Source organism: Pleurodeles waltl, chromosome 3_1, assembly GCF_031143425.1.
Source record: "Pleurodeles waltl isolate 20211129_DDA chromosome 3_1, aPleWal1.hap1.20221129, whole genome shotgun sequence".
NCBI lineage: Eukaryota > Metazoa > Chordata > Amphibia > Caudata > Salamandridae > Pleurodeles > Pleurodeles waltl.
In genome coordinates, this window is record NC_090440.1 from 152,173,678 (window position 1) to 152,185,789 (window position 12,112).

General features: G+C 45.0%; 1 protein-coding gene across 4 annotated transcripts in view; it reads right to left on the bottom strand.

Moving 5' to 3' along the window:
- The window catches only part of LOC138283852 (zinc finger protein 501-like), an 87,938-nt gene that overhangs the window by 63,667 nt on the left and 12,159 nt on the right, over positions 1-12,112 (bottom strand). For all 4 annotated transcript variants that reach the window (XM_069222010.1, XM_069222011.1, XM_069222009.1 and 1 more), the window contains exons 2-3: positions 6,883-7,009; positions 1,065-1,175 (exon numbers count right to left, since the gene is read on the bottom strand). In XM_069222010.1, coding sequence (XP_069078111.1) covers positions 1,065-1,175; positions 6,883-7,009 — 238 coding nt within the window. The remainder of the gene's footprint in view (positions 1-1,064; positions 1,176-6,882; positions 7,010-12,112) is intronic.

Here is a 12,112-nt window from a genome sequence, read left to right on the forward strand (position 1 = left end):
ATTAAGGTCCTCATTATAACTTCGGAGTTCTTTTAAAAAGACCACCGAAGCTGCGGGCGCCACTATACCGCCAGTGCTGGCGATGTATCTGGCTCCCTATTATGCCTTTTCCGCTGGGCCAGCGGACGGAAACTGGCACCCCCAGTCCACCTTACCGCCAGCCTTTCCATGGCGGTGTTTACCACCGTGGACAGGCTGGCGGTTAGGGATTATGACCGCCAGGCGGAAGCCTGGTGGTATGCTGGAGGGGCCGGCAGTATGGCCGTGGCTAATACGCCACGGTCATAATACGCTGGTGGTACACTGCCAGCTTACCGCCGGCCGCCAGGGTCGTAATGAGGCCCTAAGTCTAGTTGTGGTAAAAGATCCCATAAAATAATCAATCAAGGGGTTCTGCCAACTTTGCTCACAGCATGAGAAAATGAGAACTACTCCTTTGTTAAAAGAATACTATGCTGTTTTGTCCATAAAGGAATTTAGCAAAATCGTCCTTGGCTGCAAGGGATTGATTTACAATGTCAAAACTGGGGATTTGTTTTTTGGATTAGCACAGTTTGTCGTTGCAGCTCTAAGATCAAACAAAGTCAAGGCGCCAGTAAGCACTGTATTTAACCTATCCCCAGTGATGGAGATAGCCCAAAATCTTGATGCAATCGGAGGCTTACAGGTTAGCTTCGTTTGTGCATTTCGTGTAGGCATCATAAATTAAATATACTTGCTTAAAGACTCTGAGAACAATACAAAATCACACAGAATAAAAGTGGCACACATGTAACCACACAGTTCAATAAATACATGTACGATTTATCGGAAACACTCAGAAATGTGACAGTGCATTGACACTATCTAAAACAAAATAAGTGACTTATTCTTTTACATTGTGGTAGTGAAAAGAGATGATCTTAGGCACGTTGAGGTGATTTTAGCTCGGAATAAAGTGCTTTACAAATAATGACGAAAGCTTAATGTCACCTGGAGAATGTAAATGGACGCAGTGCCATTTGTGAAATAAATTGGCTTTACGATTTGCTCCATGCAGATACAAGTCTGTGACGCTTACTTACTTAGGACACAATCAATCCCAGCTTTTCCTTCAAATCCCTGATGGTCCATGGAGCACAGATCTTTCTGGTCTTTCGCTCTCAAAGAAAAGACAGAGGTGGCAATAAGAGGACCTGTCATTAGAACCAAAAAATTAATTATTTTGCATCCACTCTGCAACAACCAAATAGAGCACAAGTGTATCATGGAGAACCAAGAAGGAAAGAGGACTGAATGACAACCGACGTTCTTATGGAACAAGCATATTAACGAGGAGCATACACTTGGGACAAAGTGTGAACTGATGGACAATAATAGTGGAAAAGGATATAACAGACGGAAGTATTAAGCCCTGCAGTACGGAGACCTAGATATGATCACTGTATGAAAGTTAGAGTTGGGAACTGTGAAATATGAACAGTTAGGGGGTCATTCTGACCCCGGCGGGCGGCGGTTGCCGCCCGCCTGGCGGGAACCGCCATTTGGCCGCACCGCGGTCCAAAGACCGCTGGTGCAATTCCGACCTTCCCGCTGGGCCGGCGGGAAGGGGGCCTGCAACACTGAAGCTGGCTCCGAATGGAGCCGGCGGTGTTGCAGGTGTGCGACGGGTGCAGTTGCACCCGTCGCGCTTTTCACTGTCTGCTAGGCAGACAGTGAAAAGCAGGCAGGGGCCCTGTTAGGGGGCCCCTGCACTGCCCATGCCAGTGGCATAGGCAGTGCAGGGGCCCCCAGGGGCCCCAGGACACCCGTTTCCGCCAGCCTCTTTCTGGCGGTGTAAACCGCCAGAAACAGGCTGGCGGGAAGGGGGTCAGAATCCCCTGGGCAGCGCTGCTTGCAGCGCTGCCCTGGAGGATTCGCCCAGCCGGGGGAAATCCGGCGGGAAACCGAATGACGAATGAAGCACCGCCATTCGCGACCCTGGTGGTCGGAATGAGGGCCTTAGTTATGGTAACGGCTAAATAAGATAAAGTGACAATTATAGTGGGATAGAAATTTGGGCATACAGCCATACAAAGATGGACCCAGTAAAAGTAGTGTACACTCTTCTACAGAGACAGTCAGAGAAGAGGAAGCATGAACAGTTATTTGTATCAACCTTTACTTCTGAACTTCAACTTCACAACCTGTTTCCCTCTACTTCCCCTACTGTGCCCATTTCCCATTTCTCCACCATCTTTTTCAGCAGTCACATATACAATTTATTTATTCTTTATTTGAATTAATTTGCCATTTTTTGCCCACACATTCTCTCTTGCTCTTCTAGCATCTTTCCTGACTCTTTCAAGTATTCTACTATCGTTCTTGTATTCAACAAACATTTTCTAGAACTTTATAACCATCATTTTCATTTCGAAGCTTCTTGAATGGGTAGCTTATCATTATTGCTGCTATTTTCTTTTCCTATTTTGTACTCTGGCTGCTTCAATCTAGAGCTCAACCCTGTGTTCTACTGAAATTGCATCCTATATATTACTACCTTCTCCATTCCTGCTCGCTATTCAAAAAAATAATCTCCTTTTGTTGTTCTTTACCTTTCAAGTTCTTTTGATTTTGTGGACGGCTCTGTTCTACTTACTGTCCTCTCTTTTGGTACCTTGGCTTTGGTTCATTCTCATTTCTTTCAACACAAATACTCTGTATTCTAGTCTTGTCTTCCTGCTCATGGTAACCCTTGTTTGTTCTGGCGTCCCTCAAGGGTATGTCCTTGCCCTCTCTCCTGTTTTTTTTTTTTTAGCTAAGTACCATCTTAGATTCTATTTTAGCTTTGGTTACTTGTCAATTCTGCCAATTTCCTGTTTTTTTCCCTCTGATGTTTGTGACTCTATTTCCTCATGTCTTATTGTCATCCTGCCCCTGATATTCCGGACTTTTCCTCACTCACCTTAACTCAAAGAAACAGATCCTCTTCTCTCTGGTCTCCTCTCCCATGACTATGTCACTCCATCTCACACTCTCGTTATCAGCTCTTTCCTTCTCTGCCCCCTGAGGTAGACATCACTTTCAGTCCTCCAGTCTCACTGCCTGGGCATATTTATTGTGCTGCTTCCAGCTGCTGTTTCTGTGTCTGTGTGTTTCAGAATCTGTAACTCGTTGCTGTTTTACACACTACTAAGATTCTTATCACTTCCTCTTGTATAAATTACAGCTGTTTCCTGCTCGTTAGTCTCCATGTCTATGCCTTCCATCCATTGAAATCTGGCTTTATCTTTAAACTTTTACCCCTTATCTCATTCTCTTTCTGCTCTTGCATCTCCATGATGCTTGTCCTCAATTCAAATTTAGCTATCTAGGTGTTGTTTTTGATTATATTCATGGCTTCGCACCTCTACCTTATTTTTTTTCAAATCTAACCTTTTGGGGATTTTTGTGGTGCCTCTCAATTTCTGTACATAGACGGAATGTGGTTCCGTTGAAAGACCTAAATTCTATTTAACGTATTATTCTGGAGCCTATGAGCCCCCAATAATTTACTTATGACAAAAACAATCAATTATACACACAGATATTAAAAAGATTAAATTCCTTTGTAAAGTATATATTGTCTCACATCAGTTATTTTTACTGAAAAGGCGATATCACATAACCAGGTGCTCTGTGTGCAAACTGCTCGTGACATAACAAAAGTGCAGGTGTGAAGATACATACAATTATAAGGCTCAATGTGATTCATTTTTTGGGTGGGCCTACCCATGAATATGTTTAAGTTGGAACTGGGTAATACGTGTGTATCATTTTTGCACCAGTCAACATGTATGGTTCACACATTTTGCATCGTCAATGTCCCTCCCCCCAATTAACGTCAACGTGACACTTGTTCCTTATCCCGAATTTTCTTTAGACCATCTTGTAGAGGTTAGTGGGCTTTAAAAAAATACCATGTACTTCTTTCTGAAAGGCTCTAAACGGTTGCCATTGTAAACTATCCTGGTGATGTAGTTTCATGCTTAATGCTTTTCTCCTCCACCTTTTCTTTACTCAGACACTCTCTTCATTCAGTTCCCGTCTTCTGCATTGCTTGATAACTTCTCAATTATAATGTCACCTAATCTTACAGTTCCTTAGCAGTTTCTGATAGTACTACTAACATTTTTATCAAATTAAGTGTTTTCTGTAGCATGTACAAGGTGGTACAACATCACAGTGCCTTATCAATAGAAATAGTACAATGTAAGATATCAAATACAGTGTCAGTTAGAAATGTAAATAATGATAGGTTAACATCATTCAAAGATCAATACAAAGAATAATAGCCTTATGTACAAGGTAATTTAGGCTTGGTGCCTAAAGTCACAGGTCGAAACAAGTCAACAATGTCCAGATATATGCAGTCAGACTGTCAGAGAGATCAATATCTAATAAGGCCAAAAATCCAACTAGAAACTCTGGAAAATGAATAATCTAGAGTCATAGAAAGGACCCCAGAGGGAAAATAGGGCAGAATCCAGTGAAGAGTAGGTAGAAATACTAAAGAAATACTGACCAAAAAAATATATATTTAAGGCCAGATGTACAAAGCTTTTTTCTTGTAGCGAAAGCCCGATTCACAGAATCGACCGTTTATGACAAGAAAGAAGCATTTCTCATTGTAAAAACCCAATTTTGCGATTCCGTAATCGCGAAAGGGGTTCGCAAGCTGCAATTAGGAAGGGGTTTTCCAAGGGCATCCCTTCCTAATTGTGAGTCGCAGTGGTATGTATGATTGTTTTGTGACCAGGAATGCAGTCCCAAAACGATCACAGTTAACACCAATTTCAAATTAGTGTTAACCCATTTACAAACAGGAAGGGGTCCACAAGGGACCCCGTTCCCTTTGTGAATGGAAGTAAAAATATTTTTTCAGAGCAGGTAGTGGTCCCACAGACCACTGCCTACTCTGAAAAAATGAAAAGAAAACTTTTCATTTTTTTGTTTGAAATGCATCCCGTTTTCCTTTAAGGAAAATGTGCTGCGTTTAAAAAAATGTGTTTTATTTGTTTTAAAGTCACAGACATGGTGGTCTGCTGTCCCCAGAAGGCCACCATCCCTGCGAGTGCGGCCATTCCCAATGGGATTTCAAACTGCGACCTACCTCATGAATATTGATGAGGTAGGTCATTTGCGACCCCATTGGGAATCGCTAACAGTGTACTTAACACTGTTGTACATTTTGTTTTGCGAATCGCAATTTGTGATTCCCAAATGGATAGCAAACAGTGAGCCGCAAAACAAAAGGTTGTACATCTGGGCCTTAGTTTTTATTAGAAAGTCAACACACTGGTATAAGTGCAGATATAAGGCAGAATCAAATTCTAAACTCTTGGAGCACATCCCAAATTCAAGATACGTTTTTTTGTTCAAGAAGGGGGTTCCCAGACTGCTGAACTGCCATGGACAGGAAGCAAGCCTAAGGAGTATAGAACGGGTGATATGATGAAAGGGACTTGTGCCTGAGATCAATGTGCTGTAGAATGCAAGAAGGTTCCGACTAAGGCAAGGTGGATCTTAGGAATGTCAATGAGAACAGCACAGACACAATCAAGCCTGGATAATACCAGTGCTTGGATCACATATTTGAGGTGTTGTTCCAGAAGCCAAGGCATAATTCCACAAATCATGGCATTAACAATTCCAATAATGGCATCATTAAATATGTCATTGGCATCATTTGCTGCAGGGTTCTCTGGAAATCAGGGTAGGTTAATTTTGAAGTGAACGGTATGATCTTTTGTAAATCTTGGGTTGTCTCACAGTAAATAGTTCTAGTAATGATAATTGAGAGGTGAAGATGAAAATGGTCAGATTAGTCCACTGTTATTGAGTGCATGACCAAACCAGAATACTCTTATACAATAAGTATTTTCTAGATAGCCCCTTCAGTATGTTTGGGTTTTGGACAGTGCCAAGTCACACTATTTCTCATGCAGGAAGTTGGCAAAGAAGCAAGACAAGCAATTGTTGGGCTTATCCTAGGGAAGGTTGAAATATCCAACAAGGATGTAAGTAAATGTTACTGGGCTACTATGTGATATGGAGGTTATGCATTCTCTGCGGCAATCAACAAAGGAGTTGTTCTCACTGTGAGGATGGTAGATAATGTGGATGCTGGTTGATTTAGTGGCAATAAACTTAAGTCAATTGTGAATTATTGAAAAGTGGCAAGGGAGTTGGAAGCCACTAGAAGGCAGGGTACAGTATTTTTTCTTAGACAAGCCGCACCATCCCAATCATGCCTTCTCTGTAAAACCGTAGGAAGAGGTAATCAGGTGGCAAAGGTAAATCAATGGCAGGCTGAGATGTATTTGTTAAGTCAAGTTTCATGTCAATAATAGTATCAGCAACCTCTATGCGGTGTTTGACCGTCAAGCAACTGTAATGTAGCATACAGAGTAATGTGGCGGAAGAGGTGGACTGATAAGGAGATGAGTCCAGCTAGGTGTCAATCAGAGTTTTAGTCTCCATTTATCTTTGTACAGCGATAGGGTGAACACGCTGTTTAAATTAAAAGGAAATTACAAAAATAAAATGATAAACACCGTATTAGTAACATACACGCTACCAAAGAAATGGCCAAGGGAAGGCAGTACATACACTAGAAAAGACCATGGAGACGCAGTGCACAGAGGTATAGCTCAACAAAGCAGTTTACACTGTAATAGAGATTGACGTACAGAAAGTGGTGGATGTAGAACTTCAGAGGAAGACCCTGTAAAAATAGTATTGGTACTTGCTGGCTATTAGTGGGCATGACACCCCAAAACTTTAATCTTCTGTCTGAAAAAATTGAATTTACATTGTCAAGCTAAATGGATACAGACAATTAAAATGCTTTCTTTACATTTCAATAGCCCACTGTTAATTTACCCAGCGACATCAACGCTTGTTGAATGTCCTTCATGACGTTCCTGTAAAGCTCCTTCTGCCATTCATGTAAAAGCTTCCACTCCTCTGTGGAGAAATATGCTGCAACATCATGGAAGGTCACAGGTCCCTGAAAGAACAAAACATACAGGTCATGATAATCAATACTATTGAGTGAAACAACACCTCATGTGGCTAGAGGCTTTTGTAATGTAATGTTCTCTTGTCTGTCCATTCTGCTCTCCTCTTGCCTTTTGTATTTTCTCTAGAGCTTTCACTCTGAAAGCCACTGTGGTGACAGGCTTGTCATTGTCTCGCATGAGTGTTTTAAAAAAAAATGTATTTGTGAATTTTGCAAGAATGCCAAGAACAACACAGGGAAAAAGCGATATGATCAGTTACTCAGCAAAGTCAAGCATGCAAAACATGACAAGTCACCACAAAAGGTATAGTAGCTGAGAGCTATATAAAGACAGCAAGGGTAACAGGTCACAGCCAAATCAAGAGGGAGGGCCAGTGTCGGGGGAAGAGCATGGGGGGGGACTGAAATGTAGTCGCTGGGGTGTTAGTAGAATAGAGGGGGAAATGGAGGGAAGGGGGGGAATATATGCATTCTGGACAACAGTTAGAACACAAGTACTATGTCTGAATAAGGCCTGTACAGTTAAGTAAGCTGGTATTCCGCCATCATTGTGGGTGCTCCTGTCTAGAGCTTGGGGTAGGTACCGGTGAGTCATCAGTGTGTATCCTAAGGTAGGAGACCGGGGTGTCCACATATCCTGAGAGCATGAACTCGCAGGCATCAAGTCCCAGTAGGTTTGCAACTGTTCTTGGCAATATGCTGCATCCTGCAGCCAATCAGACTTATGGGGTGCTTTGCGGCGTCCCCAGCGCATCACAATTCTGCGCTTCGCTAAAAGCAACAATATGCCAACCAGTTTCCTCTCCCCACTTTGAACATCTTATACATATCCAGGTAGAGCAGTCAGAGGGCTCCGAGGAACTTCAAAATCCCTGCAGAGCAGGACAGGACCAGGCTAAATGAATAAAATCTGCCTCTGGGGAGAAGCCCTGCTGAGAAAACGCATCAGTTCTAAAACGCATGCCGCGAAGGTGCACAGGAGTGTAGTACAGGCGGTGCAAAAACTTGAAGTGAATCAGTCGTAGTCTGCAATTTGGGTAGTGTGGGAATGTGCACGCACAATATTTTCCAATGCTCGTCAAGAATGACCCCCCCAATGTCTTGCCCCCATGCCTCCTGCGAGTGAGTGTGTGTGTGTGGGGGGGGGGGGGGGGGGGGGGGTGTTGGCCGTGTCATGCATTGTAAAATATAATATTGTAATCAAGCAATACCTCCAATTGGAGTGTGACTGGGGCAGCCCGAGGAATGCTATTCTGTGATCGTGCAGCGGCGCACAGCTGGGACTATGTGAGCCAGTGTAAGAGTGAGTGGCTCCTGCAGAGCCTGCTCAAGGTCAATAAACTGGCCGTTAGGGTAGAATGTCACCATAGTGGACCGCTGCAGTGTGCGTATGCAGGCTTGCGTGCCTGCCTCCCCCATGAAGGGCAGCGTCGGGTGGCCTAGGATAGGCACGGAGGGGACGAAAAGTTGTTCCGCATGCGCCTGGGGCCGGAGCTCGTTCCATGCCCACGTGGTGCAAGCAACTGTGTCTATGCAGGCGCGCGGCTGTCGCTGACGCAGGTACAGTGCCATCGATAATGGCCAAGGTTGAACCTGATCATGATCCGGTTGGTGTGTGGTTGATAGTGTATGGGTGTACCCAAAAGAGTGCAATAATACTAGAGGTGCTCGAAGGGGAGACCAAGTAATTCCACGACACCCGTAGCGCAGGCGAGGGTAACCAGAAGTGAGCACAGGCGCGTTCAGAAACTACATGGCAAGGGTAATGTTTACAAACAAATTAAGAAATTTGGAAAGAGCCACCATTTGGCTATCGCTATCCTCCCTTTAAGTGAGAGCAGTAATATAAGCGCCAGCGTTCTATTTTATCCTCCTGCCAGGAGATCACCCTCCCGTAATTAGTCTGCCATAACTCGTCCAAATCCCTGCTAGGCAAAACCCCTTGGGAGCCTACTGGCTCATAAGCCCAGAGAGTGGGAACTCCGAAGCATATTGGGTAGTGGCCGTTGTGAGGGTAAATATTATAGATTATGCCCAGTTAATCAGTATTTTGGACAGGCCTCCAAGGAGGATATAAGGACATCTACATTGTCCTGGGGTTCCCGGACATACAGTGTGACATCATCTGCGTACATTGACACTAGTAGTGCCCGCTGCATGAAGGCAAAACCCCTGTGGGTAGGATGCTGCCTCAAATGCGTGGCCAGTGGCTCCATCGCTATAGCAAAAAGCAAAGGTGAGAAGGGGCCTCCCTGATGGATGACACGACACCGAAAAGGGAACGGTAATAAGGCTGTTGATACGCAACCGGGCCATGGGAGTCCCATAGAGGAGCCCTATTAAGCTAATAAATTTGGGGCTCAGGCCAAGGCGAGCCAACAGTACAAAGAGATAGGGCCACTCCAGGGAGTCGAACTCCTTTGTGGCATCGAGAAATACTGCTGACGCTTTATATTCTGGATCAACTGATTGTACCACTGCAAAGTAAATGCGCAAGTTATGCACCGTGGATCTACCGTGGACGAAACCGGCCTGGTCCGGGCGAGCGATGAGCAGAGGAAGAGGAATTAGTCTGGACACAATCAATTTGGCTAGTGTTTTATCAGCAAAGTTAGTCAATGAAAGTGAACGATAAGAGCCACACTTACGAGGGTCCTAACCAGGTTTAAGAATTGTAATAATCAGTGCCTCGCCTAGTGACGGTGGGAGAGTTCTTGTCTCCATTAAGTCAACGTAAATCTCTTGAAGGTGAGGAGCTAACAGTTAGGCATACTCTTTGTTGATGGCCACTATCAGACCATCCAACCTGGGTCACTTATCTCCAGGAAGCCCTCTCATAACCTGGACAGTACCCTCAACTGTGGACGGGGTGTCTTAAAAGCACCTGTGGCCATCTTCCAGCCATAGTAGTTGAAGTGTTTCAAAGTAGCCTGAATTGTGGGTAGAAGAGTAAAGCACGGTACAGAAAGCTGATATTGTCTGCTGGACCGCCATAGGGCCTACCTAAAGGTCTGCCTGTTGATCCTATAACTCTACCACATATTTGCTAGCCCAAGACTTGTGCAGAAGAATCACTGGTGTCTTCCTGGCTCTGTTGCCCTTACCATAGCGCCGGGCTTACACTTTGTGTCCCAGGTAACACACTTCACGCTGAACAGCTTTGTCACACTGAGTGAGCTTGGTTCTAATCTCAGCAAATATTTATTTCTCTGCTGAAGTGTAGTAGCACAGCTCAAGATTTCTCAGTGCCTCCTCTAACGCGTGGAGCTCATGATGCAGCGAGAGTAGGATCCCATTTTGTTTAGCAATGCAAACCACCCTGATAACCACCTGAAATGCCTCTCAGAGCACTGAATGAGATTGTCCTGAATTCTTGTTGTGATCAAAATAATTGACTATAATCTCCTGAACCTTGTCTGTGAAGACTTGGTCTCCAAGAGCCCCCCCTGGAAGTCGCCAAGTGAAAGCGCACTGGATTCCTGTGGAGATGTGCAGTTCTAGCAGCACCAGGGCATGGTCAGAGAACGTGTGCAGGCAGTGCTCGACAGGGCACATCCAGTAGTCTACATCTTTGGTTCCAACCCACATGCCTATGCAGAATCAAGTATTGTGCGTAATGGTTACACATGTGCCTTCCCTTGAGGAACTGTGACTGGAGCACCACAAATCCACCAAGCTATTTTCTGCCATGATGGAGTGTACTAAGGCCATCGCATTGGGATGCAGTTGTCTGGTCGAACCGCTGCGGTCTGTTACGGGGTCTAATACAATATTAAAGTCTCCTCCCCACAGAAGGACTCCTTGACCGAACGTCTCAACCAAACGCCATATCTCCACAAAAACACTGGACTGTCTGGTTAGGGCCATAGATTGACAACAGGCAGAAGGGACGATCATAGAGCACCCCTGCCAAAAAGTACGTAGAACCCCGATGGGTCACAAAGCACCATCCTGGTTCACCAGGGACTGCCCTTACAAATAATTATCGCCACCCCCGGGCATAATTAGAGTAGTGTGCAACATGGAATTCCCTAAACCAGCATGCCCGCAGCTGTGACATGGTGGCCACAGTGAGATGAAGCTGCTGCAACATGCATATATCAACCTTGTGGTGTTGCATAGAGGCAGCCACTAGTCGCACTTTACGTGCATCATTGCAAACGTTTCATGTCAACCAAGTTACTGTATTAATGAGTGTGGTAGCGCAAGAGGATCTGCGAGTGTGACAGCAATGGAATTGCAGCACTAAGCAAAATTAGAATGTCTGAGTCCAAGAGGGAAAGAGTGCGGCAAGTCCCGCAGGGGCAACCAACAGAGAACCAATCCACAACATTCCTCCCACCACCCACACCGAACCCCCCAAACGGGTCAGCTAACGTAAACAAAAACAACCCCAAACTCTCTCTTGAAGTGGGAGTACATAACCAACAGCGGACTCATCTGAGTGGGGCGAACTGAAGGCCTGGAGATCTCGACCTGTATTAAGGTCAGGTGGGCAAGGAGTCAGTGTCCAACGGAGTGACCGGGCACTGTACACATTTGTGAAGTCACACAGCAGGAAGTCTAAGCAGTGCCTGGGGAAGGCATACCCCCACCTCAGTCACTGTCACTCAATTAGGGGCCATCTTCCTTGTGCTCTGCTCTACTGTAAAGTATTGAAGCTTGCCCCAATGTCTGATCCTCAACTTGGCCGGGTATATCAGAGAGTAGGCAGCATTTGTTTGGAGTGGTGATCGTTTTACAGGCATGAAGTCTCTCTGTGCAGTTTGAACCATCGGGGTGTAGTCCGGATATATGGTAAGTGTATTATTTTGGTAGACAAAAGGCTGCTACTCCCGAGCCAAACTAAGAATAGCGCTGCAGCCTCTATAATTCAGCAGTTTGGCAAAAATGTGGTCAGCCAGTGCACCCGGCGGAGGCCGCAGGCCCAAAGATTGATGTGCCCTCTCGACAACCAGCAGGGTCGACATAGTGTCTCCAAACAGAGACTTCAGCATGTCTTCAACATAGTCTTCCACATACCCCAGGGACCCCTAGGATGCGGACGTTGTTCCGTCGGGACATTGGTTCTAAGTCTTCATTTTTATTGCC